Source organism: Xiphophorus hellerii, chromosome 11 (genome assembly GCF_003331165.1).
Source record: "Xiphophorus hellerii strain 12219 chromosome 11, Xiphophorus_hellerii-4.1, whole genome shotgun sequence".
Classification (NCBI taxonomy): domain Eukaryota; kingdom Metazoa; phylum Chordata; class Actinopteri; order Cyprinodontiformes; family Poeciliidae; genus Xiphophorus; species Xiphophorus hellerii.
The window spans coordinates 19601806-19617593 of NC_045682.1; the positions used below are offsets into that span (position 1 = coordinate 19601806).

General features: G+C 42.3%; 1 protein-coding gene across 1 annotated transcript in view; it reads left to right on the top strand.

The window, feature by feature from the left end:
• med13a (mediator complex subunit 13a) overlaps positions 1–15788 on the top strand; it is a 98494-nt gene that overhangs the window by 75746 nt on the left and 6960 nt on the right. The window contains exons 11-23 of the mRNA XM_032576368.1: positions 2175–2205; positions 3746–3867; positions 4089–4179; positions 5418–5629; positions 5738–5934; positions 7931–8853; positions 9172–9339; positions 10034–10257; positions 11740–11929; positions 12338–12716; positions 13129–13360; positions 14407–14598; positions 15127–15350. Coding sequence (XP_032432259.1) covers positions 2175–2205; positions 3746–3867; positions 4089–4179; positions 5418–5629; positions 5738–5934; positions 7931–8853; positions 9172–9339; positions 10034–10257; positions 11740–11929; positions 12338–12716; positions 13129–13360; positions 14407–14598; positions 15127–15350 — 3185 coding nt within the window. The remainder of the gene's footprint in view (positions 1–2174; positions 2206–3745; positions 3868–4088; positions 4180–5417; positions 5630–5737; positions 5935–7930; positions 8854–9171; positions 9340–10033; positions 10258–11739; positions 11930–12337; positions 12717–13128; positions 13361–14406; positions 14599–15126; positions 15351–15788) is intronic.

Consider the following 15788-nt stretch of genomic DNA (forward strand, 5'->3'; position numbering starts at 1 on the left):
CTGTGTTGCCTTACGATGCTTTGTGTGATATTATCAGCTCAGATGTTGCCGGGATACGAACACCACAACCTAAGCCGGCGTTGATGTGTCAAGAATATACACGTAGCTTTTTTTTTTCCCTCTTTCTTTCAGCTTTTTGCTTTAGTTCCCGGCGTTTTGTGAGGATATCTCGCTGTGTTTAAAGAGCGGCGAGTTGTTAATGTAACCGAACAAGAGGGGTTGATTTGTTTGAGATCCGGGAGCAGACGAGCTAGAAAATAGGCCATCGGCATCCTTAGCAGCACAGCACTAAAGATAATGCCGCAGTCACTTTCTTCGTGCTTCCTCTTTGACTGGCCACGTTTTAACCAAACAGGAAGTCATTCCTCATGCCCTGTTGTCGCTTTTTCCCCAACGGAGCAGCCCAATAGTGTGCATGCTCAGTTTCCTCCACTGTTTTCCTTTTTCTTCGTGTACTCCTACTGAAGGAAAGCCACTGGAACTGTATATGTCCGACTTTCCAGCCTGTTGCAGTTTGTCTTCCAACTGGCCAATCGGTACGGTGAAAACCGCTTTGGTGTTGGGATGAAGGCAGCTCTCAGCGGAGTGACAGTAATTCAGGCGGTGTGCGTTTGCATCCTCAACATATGTCCGTGTTTAAGCGGACACACTCATTTGTTTTCTTTCCCAAGTCAAATTTTACCCAAGCTACTCTTTGTCTGCTTTTCTTTTGAAATGCTGCGTCTTAGGAGTTTACACTGGGTTTCCAATGCAGCCTGGATGAATCTGGGAAAGTTTGAAATTTGATTCAATTCATTTCCATATCCGCTAGTGTGGAAAGGTAAAAATAGAGAATGAGAATGTTGGCCATTTTCTCATCTATTCATCAGTTTCTCTGTCATTCATTCATCTAACTTGCTCTCATGTTTGTCCATCCATCCATCCATCCATCCATCATTTTATATGGTCATCTATCTGTCTCTCTCTCTGTTTATCCATCATTCTATCCTTCTGTTTATTCCCCTGTTTCTCCTTCTGTTCTATTTGTTAATTCTTTATCCTTTTGTTCATTCATTTATGTTTCTGCTTCTGTTTTTCATCTATCCATCTGTTTCTCCTCCTTTCACTCTTTCATCCTTCTGATTGTCCATTTATTTGTCCGTTGTCCATCCACCAATCTTCTTTTATTCTGATGGGTTTGCAAGTTCCATATATTCATAATCCTGCCCACTGTAAAATATTTGCCATGAATTAAATTTCAGATCATCCTTTGGAAGTGTGCTGGAAGGGACATGTCAGTACTGCCATTTTATTCCGTTATGACGGAGGAGGCTTGGAGCACCGCAATCGTCCCACCTTCACTTCCTGCCAGAATACTAAACCGACTTTATGTGAATCATGCATGAACGTCAAGCAGCGATCAAGCAGTCTTTTTGACTGGAGCGCTACCGACTGCACGGCTGGCCATGCGACACACACACTCCTCAATGGGCGCATCATCAGAAGTGCTGCTCCTGTTGAATTAGGCCGAGGACGCGGGCACGGAAACAACTTTAGACGAGTCGAAAAAGGGAAATTAGAGAGATTGCAATAGTCCAAACCAGACTTTAACATGTTTTCACCCAAGGCAAACGTATTGATATTGCGATAAGGCATCATTGCGGGCGATAGATTGCGACCTTGGTGTGTGCGTGTGTGTGTCGGGCCTCTAAGAGAGACAAATTAGAGCCTTCGCTGGTCAGAGAAAAGCCCCGGAGCAAAATGAAATCAATGAAGAGGACATAACAGTCCCGTTCTCCAGCTAGTTCTGCTCAGCACACACACTATCGCAGGAACACACGCTCCCACAGAAGCCCTGCCCTCCCAGATATTGATGTCTGGGCAGGAGATGGAGAAACCATTCCTTGGATCATGATTTCACTGTGGCCCATGCTGGAAATCCCATTTGCCACAGTGGAAAGAAGCAGAGCCTCTTTGCTGTTCTGTTTTAGTTCAATTCTCTCTCACCACTCCATCATTTGATGCCCCCCCCCCCCTCCAGATTTTCACATTGATTGTTGGAGGTGGGGGTGTGTCTTTAGTTAGCTACTTTTAAGCATTGCCTACCTGGTTTACTTGTCTTTTTTTTCACTTTCAGTTTCATCTGCATGTGTTGTCTTAAAACATTTCATCTTTGTTTTCTTTTCTCCCCTCAGGGTGAAGATGAAGGAACCGGTCAAACAGATGGTAAACAGTTGTTTTGTAACACTTTATTTGACACGTTTCACACCGTTTGCCCTACAATTACATACTTGTAACTTTAGCAGGATTTAATGTGACAGAGCAGCACAAACACATCCACTTCATAGCACAGCTGACCGTCAGGTCAGGACTGTGAGTGGAAGCACCGCTATGAAGTGGATGGACAGGTTTTCCAAAAGGTTTGGAACGTTTGACACAGTGCAGTGAGAAAGCAAACAGCGCCAGCTAAACATTTAACAACTGTTGCAATTAGGCCTGTCACGATAACCAATAAATCAGTTAATCGCATGATAAATTATAACAAACTTTTCTCTTTTCTTCTCTTTCTACCAAAAACTGGAGGTTTTTTGTTTACTGTTCTTTTATATTTAAAATGTCTCCCAGTTCCAGTGGTAAATGTTCATTACAATTTAAAGTTTATTGCTTTTTGAGAATGTGTGCTTGCATTCTTTTGCCATTACAATTACATTAGTTACAAATGATCTCAAAACATCAATATTATTGTTTATCACAATAACTTCTGGGACAATTTATCGTCTAGCTAACGGTGTTATCATGACGGGCCTCGTTGCAATCAAACTGAGTCTAACTAATATTATCTGTAGATTTTCTTATCTAGGTATGAGTCAGCTTGTAACCCTTTAGTCTATGTAATTTAATTTAGTTGTTGGCTCTTTAGCACATTATATTGAACAGGCACATCAATATTATAACATGGTTTTAGTTACAAATATTTCAGTCAGTACTCAAAAAAAATCAGTCAGTAGATAATATAGATCAATAAATCGAGATAAGGGGTTGGATGAAATAAGTGTTCACTTCTTTCTACTCCTTTTCAAAGAGAAAAGTAGTGGCAAACAAATTATTTTATTTTTCTTGTTTTAAAAACCTGCTTGAAATAAATAAAGCAAATCAAATCAACAGATGTGAAAACAGCCTATATCAAATGGGAAATCTGTGGCAAGATTTAATATATATATATACAGTACAGACCAAAAGTTTGGACACAGCTGTGTGTCCAAACTTTTGGTCTGTACTGTATATCTGACTGAATTTGACTTAATTTCCAAACAAGATTCGTCAAATTCTTTACCATTTGCTTTTGCTGTTGCAATTGCGATGAAAGGCGGTTATACAAAGTACTAACAGTGACTCTTCTGTCAACTTTGTGCCAGTCTGTCACATAAATGCTTCAGGTGAAAACCTTTAGGTGTTTTGTTGCATGTGAAAATGGTTGAAAAGTTTAAGTATGATTACTTAAAGATCTACAATTCAGTGTTCACCAAACAAGCATCCTAAAATATTTCTCTGTTTCATCGCAAGTTTGTCGCACTGTAAGTGTTTAAAAAGTTGAATTAGGAAGATATTCAACTACCTGTTTAGGCCTTTCTGACAGAAAGGGAAAATTTTTGCTTCACTTGCTTCTCGGACAGCGTTGACATCCTCACGGGGAACTTGAAGTTCAGGCCGAAAAAATCTTTATTAATAGCGTCACTCCTGCCTGTGTGTCCCTCCTCGTGTCCAGATGCACAACATGCGGCTGCTCACAATCGCATGGCCTCGTCCAGCCTTATGCACGTGACGGACCTGGTGGTTTCCTTCACCGACCTCGACAACCTCTTTAATTCAGACGAGGATGACCTGACGGTGAGTGGAGGCCTCACGCTTCACGCTGAGGCGCGTATCTCGTTACGCAGCACGGTCTGTCAGCACTGTGTGTGTGTTTTCATCATTCTGTGCTCTTCTCTTCATCACTTTCTCTCTGTTAATCTAAACTGTTGTCATGTGTTACACTTGTTCGCTTCTACAGATGTAAGAAATTAAACGGGGCTAAATTTAGAGTTAATATTCTGACTTTTCTGTCGCAGCCTGGTGCCAGACGACCCGTGAATGGAACTGATGAGAGATTTGGCAACAAGGAGCCGAAGACATCCTCGTTGGACCCTGTATCTTGCATCAGTATGTATTTCCATCCTCTCGTTTGTCTAGACATTTCTCCACCCATCAACACTTTTGTCCATCTGCCCATCCAGACGTTTGTCCATCTTTCCATCCATTTAACATTCTATCAGTTTCCTCGTCAGCACTTATGTCCGATCCATCCATCCACACTTTTGTCTCTCCATCTGTCTGTCCATTGATATGTTTATTCATCTGTCCATTCTTCAATCCATGCTTTTGGCTGTACTCCTCCATCCATCCAGCAATTCATCCACCGGTCCTTCCACTTTTTTCTTAGTCCATCCATCCATTCTTAGTCTATTTTTTGGCAGTATTCTGTGTTTGCCATTTCATAGCATTACCTTCAGCTGTTTTAAAAAAGTTGTATATATTAAAAATTACTTGAAAGGAATTTGACTTTAAAATTTAACACCTTGAAGTTGAGCCTTTGTCTCTTTAAGAAGCTCCTGTTCTTTCGACACTCCACCTTCAAGAATTCGTCACAACAGTGACTTTCCATTAAGCCTTTAACAACGTTTTTACCAGAGTTGCACTGAGCAGTAGTTGGTATGTTGAGCTCAGCAGATGCGCAGCGCCACCAGGTGTTTGCTAATTGCTTCTGGCTAGTCTGAAGGAAAAAAGTGGGGGAAATTCGGGGGAAGCTTGGCTGGGGGCTGCACCTTGAAGGCAGAGCTTTGGGATATAGGAAATGCTTTGTGAGAACAAGCGTTTAGGCGCCCCCAAATGGTTGCCGTGGAAGATTCAAGGTCTTCTCAGTCATGCTTAAAACAATCAAACAACATTGCAGGTATGTTTTGGATGAGAGAATAACATCATGATCGTAAAAGTAGATTTTCCATAATACTGCCCCTTTAGCAGTGTTTAGATTCAACTGAAATCCATCTTGGACTGATATAGTTTACCTGTGTCACATCCTGTATTGCAGGGTTTTTATTATCATTGTCATATTTACGTATATTCAACAGCAGTGCGATGGCCACATTTCCCCGCTGAAGAAGACAGCTGACATCAGCAAGTATCTTTGAGAGAATCTTTGATGGTTCGTGTTGGACGAGCCATCAGACACATCCAGACGCTCACAGTTATTATGCTAAATGGGATCTTTGCAGATGTTTGCTTTGCAGTTTGAAAGCAGGAAATCTACTGTCTGCACATTCCGTGGCATGATCGACATGAAAACTTCAACATTGAGATTCCTTCAAATCGATGGATCGCTGTTCTCTTCCCTCCGCCAGGCTCAGCAGACCTGCACCAGATGTTTCCCACGCCTCCCTCCCTGGAGCAGCACATCATGGGTTTCTCGCCCATGAACATGTGCAACAAGGAGTACAACATCATGGAGCCCAACCCCGGCATGACCTCGCTGGACGGCACGTCCACGCTGGGGGGCCACTTCAAGATCGAGGTGGAGGAGAGCTTCTGCAGCCCTAAGCCGTCTGAGATCAAGGTGAGTGCAGGCTGGCAGTTCATGTCTTTGATACAGGCTGAAAGTAAATGTTGAGATATTTTGATTTAAGAAACCAAGCGATTCTTCTCCATTTTTGTTTCTTTATAGGATTATTCATTTGTGTACAAACCTGAGCTGTGTCAGGCATTTGTAGGCTGCTCCATGTTTGCCCCCCTGAAGACGTTGCCCAGCCAGTGTCTCCCTCCCATTAAACTACCAGAGGACTGCGTCTACAGAACAAGCTGGACCATGGGCAGGGAGATGCTCAGTACTGTTCCTGTGATGGGCTTCCTAAACAAAGACAGGTAAAACCATCACCACCTGTTTTTTTTCCCCCTCTACTTGTGCCTGGAGGTGTATATTTATTCTCTGCTCTCTTTCTGTCTGTGCTCACCAACTGTTTTCCCACTGGACACCACCTTGGCAGCCAGCTCCATTATCCATGCATGACCACTTTTTGGTAGTAGTAGTTAAGGGTCTGGAGAATCACTGGGAGATGGCAGAGCTCCAATTGAGACATAACTGAAACCAAAACCATACAGCAAGATCAAATTGATTTAATTTAAAACAGATTATTCCAGTTATCACAAGATTTTAGGGCAGCAACTAATGATTACTTTAGTTATCGATTATTCTGATTAATCAGGTTTAAAAAAAATAGGCTCGTTCTGCAGATATTTTATTTATCCACTTAAAGTGTCATTGACCACAAAACTACTTACATGATTTAAAAAGATTTAAAAAGCTTTCATTCTGTGCACACAAAAGCTTTTAATTAATAGTAATAGTGATTAAATACTTATTATACAAAGTTTTGTGTACACAGAATGAAAGTGTACACAATTAAGTAAATTTTTTTAAATCATGTGAGTGGTTTTATCTTGTCAGTGACACGTTAAGCTTATTTTATACAAAACTGAAAAAAATAAATTCAGTTTTTAAGTAAGAATGTAAACATTTTATTGGCTAAAATGCAATACCAGCATTCCTTTAGTGTTCACTTGATCATGTCTAGCAAAGGATGCATGTGCATCGAAAAGCTCAATTCTCATCTCCCTTTCATGCTCCATTTGGAATCTCTCCCATTGACGTGGATTTCTCCATTAAAATTTCAACCGCGCCACTCAGCGAACCAAAGAACTTGTGAATGACAACATTGATTTTCTGCACTGTTTTAGTCTCCCTGTAGTTTCAGCGATGGCAGCAGAGTGAGCGAAGCCGTTCAGGCCGTGTTGGCCACGCCTCCAAATGTTGAACTAACACTTTCGTTCAGCTCGGCACTTCTCTCTTCCGTCTTGAATAAGTCTGGACACAACTCAGCATGTGAGATAAAGATCTTAATATGTAGCACAGGTGCTGCAGTCCATGCCACTCTGAATGTACTGTACTGTAGCTGGGACTTCTTATTTATGGGCCTGTGCCAAGAAGTGTTCCCTTCCTGCAGCGAGGAACATGGTGTACTCCCCTTCTCTCTATCCTCCTCCCTTTGTGACTCTCCAAGGCCTTGCAGTTAGTTCCCCTTCCAAAATAAACTCTTACCTCAGAGGGACACTTAGCGAGTTGTTCGTTGAAGGTTTTTTTTCCTCCTTATGTTTTCCTGCTACCCATTTTTCATTTTCTCTTGTCTGTTTTTGGTGTTTTTGTGCAGTTAGGATAAGAATCCTGAGTGCAGATCACTCAGCGTCGCTTCTGTATTACCCGTTCTCTCTTATGTGCAAGATATTTAAATGTTAAGTGAGAAAAATACAATGGTTGCCTTACAAAAAGAAATGTCATCTCGTACACGTCCTGTATAATAAATTCCTGGCACTTGCATATGACAAAATATTTTGAAGTAGGACTGAGAAAATAGACTATTGAGTATAATCTGAGATTTTTTCAGGCTGATCTGTGTCAGAGCAGTCAGAAATCTGATATTTTTGTTAGCAGTGAACACACCAGGTGATGCCAGGTCCCGCTTACAGTAACACTTTATTGTCAAAGAACACTAATCCTGTTCACTGTTAGTTAAGCATTGAGAATAATGTCAGAAAGATCTGACAGGTGTGCTTTTGAAATGAAATGAAAACTGTATTTTAACAGATATTTCTGCACTTTCTTCAGGCTGCAAGAGATCAAGGCCTTCAAATGTTCAGTAAATTAGCTCTGTTCTATCTTTTTTTTTTTTACAAAATTCTCAATGTGCCAATTTTGGCGGTGGTTTTTAGAACCAAGAATTAAAGTAAAGATATTTTTAGTTTTGGAGAAATATCTTTACCCTTCTTTGCGCTAACTCCTGTCTTTCATTGTGTCTTCTCTCAGTAATATTCCCAGTGTTGGCAGCGCCATGGACCAGGACTACACCCAGACCTACACCCCTCAGACCCACACCCCCTTTATGTCCAACAGCGCTCCCCCCAGCAACAGCGGCACCGGCATCCTGCCTTCTCCCGCCACCCCACGGTTCTCAGCCCCCACGCCGCGTACGCCCCGGACGCCGCGCACCCCTCGGGGCCCCTCCAGCGTCCAGGGCTCCCTCAAGTACGAGAACTCGGACCTGTACTCCCCGGCGTCCACCCCTTCCACGTGCCGGCCGCTGAACTCGGTGGAGCCGGCCACGGTCCCCTCCATCCCCGAAGCTCATAGCCTCTACGTCACGCTGATCCTCTCGGAGTCGGTCATGAACCTCTTCAAGGACTGCAACTTCGACAGCTGCTGCATCTGCGTGTGCAACATGAACATCAAAGGCGCCGACGTGGGCGTATACCTGAGCGGCGCCGACGGCGAGGACCAAGACCCCTGCAGCTGCGGCTTCAGCGCCGTGGTGAACAGGCGATATGGGAACGGCTCGGGCCTCTTCCTGGAGGACGAGCTGGACATCATCGGCCGCGGCTCGGACGTCAGCAAGGAGGCGGAGAAGAGCTTCGAGGAGCTGCGGCTCTCGTCGCTGGAGAGGACTGGGGTCGAGAGAGGGGAGCGCGTTCCCGACGAGCTCATCGTGCTCCTGCAGGACCAGTGCACGAACCCGTTTTCGCCCATTTCTGTCATGGAGCATGAGGCGGCGTCGAGGGGGTTGAGCGGCGCGCCGGCGGCCCCCTGCCAACGGGTGGAGGAGAGAGACTACCGGAACGACTGCTATATGGCTCTGGAACACGGCAGGCAGTTCATGGACAACATGTCAGGCGGCAAAGTGGACGAGGCGCTGGTCAAGAGCACCTGCCTTCATCACTGGGCCAAACAAAACGGTGAGTGGGATCATGCAGCACAATGTCAGTATATATTCGGAAAGAAGTTCTGAGAGATTTTTTTGAGTACTGAGACATTAATTGACATGAGACCACCTGTCAATCAATCCACTGGGTTTGTCAGCAACTAATCAATAAGCAGTCGCTATTTGCTAAAAAGTTAACACCCCTTACCCGGAGGACCAAACAACCAAGCGGTTTTGCCTTGGCGTCGTGTTAATAAAGCATTTCTTCTGTTGTTCATTAGGATAATGTTCTGTTCAGGGCGTTGGGTACTCTTGGTTTCATCAGTCTGTCTTTTGTTCCCATGATCCTCAGCGGTGGACGTGAGTTCTCTGTGCTCTCAGGATGTGCTGCGGGTGCTGATGTCGCTCCAGCCTGTTCTCCAGGATGTCATTCAGAAGAAGAGGATGGTGCGGTCGTGGGGGGTTCAAGGTCCCCTCACCTGGCAGCAGTTCCACAAGATGGCTGGACGTGGCTCTTATGGTAAAGTCGGATGTCCGCTTCATTATAGGCATAAAATAAAATGTTGTTTAATATCTTTTAGTTTCAGTCAGAACTGGGCAATAAATCAACTTTTTGGTTTTTGAAGATGTAATTTTGGAAAATTTGCATTTGTTTTTCCCACCAGTTCACTGTTTTGGGATCCATAGTTCACCATCAAGGCCCGTCGCCTTGTTTGAAATTGAGATTTATTTTTCACTATCAAGTCATAACGTTATTAGAATACAAGTAATATCAGAATAATGTTGAAATAATAAGAAAAAGTTGTAATATTCGGAGTTTGAAGCAGTAGTTTTATGAGAACTTTTACATGAAAAACAAAAAATCAATTACCCAGAATTTTTTCTTATTAAAATGATTTTTTTTCTCTCTTAATTTTGAGACGTTCTTCTGGTAAAGTGCATCCTTATTCTGCTAATATTATGACTACATTCTCGTAATGAAAGAAAACTTCTTGCAGCCTGGCCCTTAATACTCCGACGTCCAACTTACAGAAGGAATAATTGAGATAAAAGCCACAACTTGAGAATATTTAACGTCAGTATTAATGTCTTTTTTTTTTTTTTGGAGGAATTTTAAAGGAAGATTTAAAATTGGACACAAATTTTCTGAGTTTATTTTTAATCTGCATTGCCCGGCCCCTGCTTAAGTGATTTATTCTTTCTTCCATCCACAGGCACAGATGAGTCTCCAGAGCCTCTGCCCATCCCCACCTTCCTGGTGGGCTACGAGTACGACTTCGTGGTGCTGTCTCCGTTCGGTTTGCCGTACTGGGAAAAGCTTCTGCTGGACCCGTACGGCTCCCAGCGGGACATTGGGTACCTGGTGGTTTGCCCCGACAGCGAAGCCATGCTCAGCGGCGCCAAAAGCTTCTTCCGAGACCTCACAGCCGTTTACGAGGTAAAAAAAAAAAGGGCAGTGTAAAGCATCTGCTGTTAACGGTTAATAGGAGCTTCAAAGTGTTTTTATGGGGATTTTATATGATAGACCAACACAAGGCGGTTGAGAATTAGAAGGGGAATGATGCATGGTTTGTAAACCATTTAACTAACAAAAAAATCTTACAAAATAAAAAAACGTAGGGTGCAGTTGGATCTTGGCCTTTCTTCTCTGGAAAAATGGGTGCACAATGCATCGTCAGATTGGACGGAGAGCTGAGCAACACATTTATATACTTTGATTTAAACCATTCCGTTAAGGAAAGTGAAGCTTTGCCCAAGTCTCAAGCTTTTTTTTTTTTCACTCTCCAATAGTGGTGAACGTTCAGTTTTATCACAACATTTTGTAGTACTATTGTGATAACGACAAACATTCCTACTTGTAATACGCTTCTATATGACACCCATCACATAAATATGTCTGATTTATATCACTAAACTGCACACAGTAACTGTGTTACATAGTATTTCCAAGTTTATTGGTATTTATTGATACTCTTAATTCAACGGTGTTCAAGCTTTTCACTACCAAAGTGATTTAAGGCCACAAAATGTAAATATATATAATTTTTATTTTAATTAGAAAATCTGTCATCTTTATCTTTTTTCAAAACGTTTCCCCTCTTGCGTGAACACCTATAAACAAAATCTTCTTGTGCAAAAGTCGCTGGATGTTTGCAGTCCAATGCGCTATAAAACTGAACTGACGTGAAAAACATGGTTGATAAAAGATGAGTACTTTGTCTTATACCTTCCACTTTTAGAGATTCTAAGTTGTTTTTATTTGTATAGATATAAACCTGAGCTGGAAAATCAAGTTTGTAATTTTTTTTATTATTATTATTGTGGCCGTGGATCTCAAAAAAATATATACTGGCCTTACTTTGGACATCCTCGCTGTAATTGAACAGTGTGAACACGATAAAACTAACAACACAGAGGGCTTTAGGGGGTTTCATTATTAATTGGAATCTATCATGGCAACAGGTAATTAAAAAACTTTTTATAATGTAAAGAAATTTATCATGGTAAATGATAATACAGTGCATGATATGATAAATACCCACCTCCAACAGGTTTACTTACAAAGTTGATCTCAATTTAGCTTTAATTAACTCAGGTGGACACTTTTTCTAACACAGACCAACCAAAACTGTTTTTCACTGAATTCTATTTGAGTGTCTAAGTAAAAAGCTTTCAATACAGTTGTATGCCACACTTCTCTGATAAAAAAAACAGGGACTTTTTCTTACACATCTGTGTTGTTTTGTCATATAAAATTCTATAAAGCCACCAAAATGAATGATCTGAAAGTTTTACATGTTAGCAAACCTCACCTACATTTGAAGCTCAGCAAGCTTTCAACCTAAATTCTGGGTAGTAACACTTCTGAAAATAATATTTCATTTCACTTCTGTCTTTCTTTTTTTTATTTCTTCATCAGTCCTGTCGTCTGGGCCAGCACCGGCCGATTTCCAGGAGTTACCCCGACGGGATAGTGGTCGTCGGCGGCAGCGGAACCAAAAGCGTGATGGATCAGCCCGTCAGCGACTGGTTCCATAAGGCTGCCGGCAGCAACAGCGACGCCTTCACCAAGCTCAAGCTTTATGCACAAGTGTGCCGACACAACCTCGGTACGCGTTGGACATGCTTCCGGGTTTTTGCTCTCGAAACGCGGCCTTTATGATTCTTGTGCATTTAATGCAACATTTATTTTTTTGTTTCTTGTCGATTTCCACCCTCAACACCTCTTGGTTTAGTTGTCCAACTCTTATTTTAGAGAGGCCAGGCAGGGAGCTTTAAAAGTGAGATCAGTGTAGGAGGATGTTTCAGTGGAGTGAATTAATTTTGTCAGACAGCAGGAGATGGAAGCGTTATGCTACCTAGTTGTATATTTACTAGGTAAAACCTACTGTACACTTTGCAGTATGTAACTTTTATAAAAAATGTTTCGTTGCATATTTGTTATAACTGGATTTCCTCACTTGGTGCTCTGTTTCATTCCTGAAATTCTAACTGTGTCTTCTTGTCTCTCCCTGTAGCTCCTTACCTCGCTTCACAGACATTAGACAGTTCACTCCTCACACAGCCTAGTGCCTCTTCTTCATCCAATCAGACGTCATCCACTCAACAGTCTAACTCCAGCACAGCCAGCCAGCAAGGTTCCTCCGTTCCCAGCAGCAGCAGCAACGTTGGCTCTGGAAGCGCCTCAGCATCATCCAACGGCCTCACCGCATCCTCAGGCCAGCCTGGCAGCACTATGCCGTCCGGCAAACCCAACTCTTTCCCGCCTTTCGGAAACATGAACAGCCAGGGTTCCCAGAGCGGACAGCTGGGACAGCAGGCTGGCACCCAGAACGCTGCCACCTCAGGGGACAACTCCAGCAGCCAGGCCCAGGGACCCACGGAGCCTCCTGAAAGGTTCGGCACACAGGGAGTCCGCGCATCCTTAAGAAGCCTGAAAGGGGCAGTATTAGGTGTTTTCCAGCCACATAGTAACCTTTCTTATTACACAATCAAGCAATTATGATACCCTCAGTTAAAAAAAATGCTCAAAACATGACTTAAACGAAATTAGACATTGTAATTTAATGGGGCTCTGTCTCTTTAAGAAACCCCTGCTCTTTCTGGCACTCCGCCTTCAGTAGGTCATCACATCAGCATTCCATTACTTTATCTACAATTAAGGCCTTAAATGTATTACATTCGTAAAACAAAATGTAAATACATTAAGCACGGGTCTTAAATTTTGTAATCACATCACTATTTAATCTCACGGATTATTTGTATTTTAATACTGAAAGTGAGCTTTATTATTATTTTTTCCTCTTAGCACTTTGGAGCGGGAGAAAATCGGCGTGCCCACAGACGGGGAGTCCCACGCTGTGACTTACCCTCCCGCCATCATCGTTTACATCGTAGACCCCTTCAGCTACGAGGAGGCCGACGGCGGCTCGGGGCCCGTGCCAACCCACTCCAGCGTGTGGACCCTTGGTTTGCTTCGCTGTTACCTGGAGATGCTTCAGTGTCTGCCTCCACACATTCGCAACTCAATTTCTGTACAGGTGAGGCGACTTGACGAGCAGCTTGCTATCCTGGGCTGAGCATTGCATTGGTTTTTAATGGGCATGCGAGTCATTTTGTTTAGAGTAGAATGATAACGCAATCTCCAACATAAATTCATTAAAAAACACAACACACTTAAATTGAATCGACAATTGTTGAGATGTTTTTACACTTAATACTTCAGTAAACTTGATTCAGTTTTGGACCAAAATTGCAACATTTGTAATATTTTCAGCTGGTGCAGTTCACTTTCATACTATAATGTCAAACAAACCAAACCCTTTTGAATAACCTGTTCACCTCCTCGATTGTGGTGTCGCTGCACCAAGAACCACTGAAGGAAACGACAAACCCCGGAAGAAGACACTGAGCGCAACTTCCTTCTTCACGAAAGGATTTAAGCGGTTGTAGGGTTTCTCTTATCTTTGGCAAAAAACCACAATACATTTCTCTTGCTAGCGCTAGATGTTTGTTTTGCTGGTATTTACCCAGAATGCCCTACGCAATAGTCCACTTACTGCTTTTGGAGCGGTCTCCGGTCCACTTGGCAGTTACATATTGCATTCAAACTGAAGCAGAGTTCACTTCAACCGAGCTAAGACCGAGATTTTAGGCGGACCAGAGTTTGCTTTTTTGATCCTCATCATATTCCAAATTCACACCTCCACAAACTAACCAAACTTTCTCGGCAAGCAAATTAGAATTTGATTAAGGCGTACTAAGCAGGACTCATGTGAACACATCTTTAGATTCAAATATAAACATGTAGTCCGAGTAATATTTGGTTTTATGTCCCTGAGGAAACCATTTATCTTTTGTAATCAGTAACAAGATCCTGACCTAATTCTTGTACATTTTGAGCCCTCGTCTTCCAAAAATTTATATAAACTGGTCATTTTATTAAAGCTGAAACCTTTTTCAGAAGATCGATATCAAGGCTTTCACTGAGCCACACTGACTCTTCTAAAGAATACAAGTTATCTCTAGATTCTACAGATTCTGGCCTGTGATGGTAATAAAGATAACAGTTATTTTTTGTCTTCAGATCGTCCCATGTCAGTATCTACTTCAGCAAGTCAGAGGAGAAGATCGACATATCTACGCACAGCACCTCAAATCTCTAGCCTTCTCCGTCTTCGCTCAGTGCAGACGGCCGCTGCCCACCTCCACCAACGTCAAGTCGCTGACCGGCTTCGGCCCCGGCTTAGCCATCGACAACTCGCTGAAGAGCACAGAGGTAAGCGCGACATGTAGCCAAGTTGTTGCACTTTAACCCCACAAAGTTACTTATGTTGCTATGTACGCATAATTTTTCTTCAGCATTATCCCAGAGGCTAAGGCTTTGTTAGACGGATGTTAATCTATCTGTATTCAGCTCATCTCTGAAAATATAGAATTAGTTTTTTATATCCTTACTAAGATGTTAGTTTATACTGGAGTAAAACCAGAAGAACTTGTAACCTTTGTTCCTCCAGAGTTTGTTCTTTATTATCTGCTTGGCTAGCTCCCTGAAACATTCATAATGGGATTTCTGTTGCCGGTTTAGACAAAGGGAGGACCTTAGATCGGGATCTGATTAAGTCAGCTTCCTTCCTTGCAGCAAATTTGACCTTTTCCTCTTACTGCCAAACTTTTAAGCTCCTTTTTTGTACAGCATAGAATAAAGACAGACCAATCGGTCTACTTCAAGTGACCAAAAGCTTATTACACTTAGCGGTGTTACACCACTTCATATTTAGAGTGTTTTACTCCCCTATGTTTGCAGAGGCCGGAGTGTTTACGTCTTTACACGCCGCCGTTCATCTTGGCGCCAGTTAAGGACAAACAGACGGAACTCGGCGAGACGTTTGGTGAAGCATCGCAAAAATACAACGTGATGTTTGTGGGATACTGCCTGTCCCACGACCAGCGGTGGCTTTTGGCCACATGCACAGACCTGTACGGCGAACTGTTGGAGACCAGCATCATCAACATAGACGTGCCCAACAGGTAGAACAGAAACCTGTTTCTGGAGGGTTTATTTTTTTCCAGTGTTGCCTGTTGAATTAATGTGAATTAGAAATTAGGGCTGAAATGATTAATCATGATGAATTGATTGATTGAAATAGTCTCCAATTGATTAATCATTAACTGTAGTATGCAGACTCAAAAAAAATACCACTTGCTGAAAGAGCAACACACTCATATCAGCAATTAAATCAAAACTGTACAGGACATACATACATTTTGGACTTGAGATGAAAAACCTTAGCCTGTCGCAATAATGAATTAATCGTATAATAAATTAGAAGGAACTCGATAATTTCCATTCTTACGACTAATATTTTTCGAAGGGTAATTTTGTTTGCAAAAACATTTTGAACTATTTCATGTTTTTTGTTTTTTTTATATATTTAAAATACCGTCCAATTTCAGTGTTAATTGTTC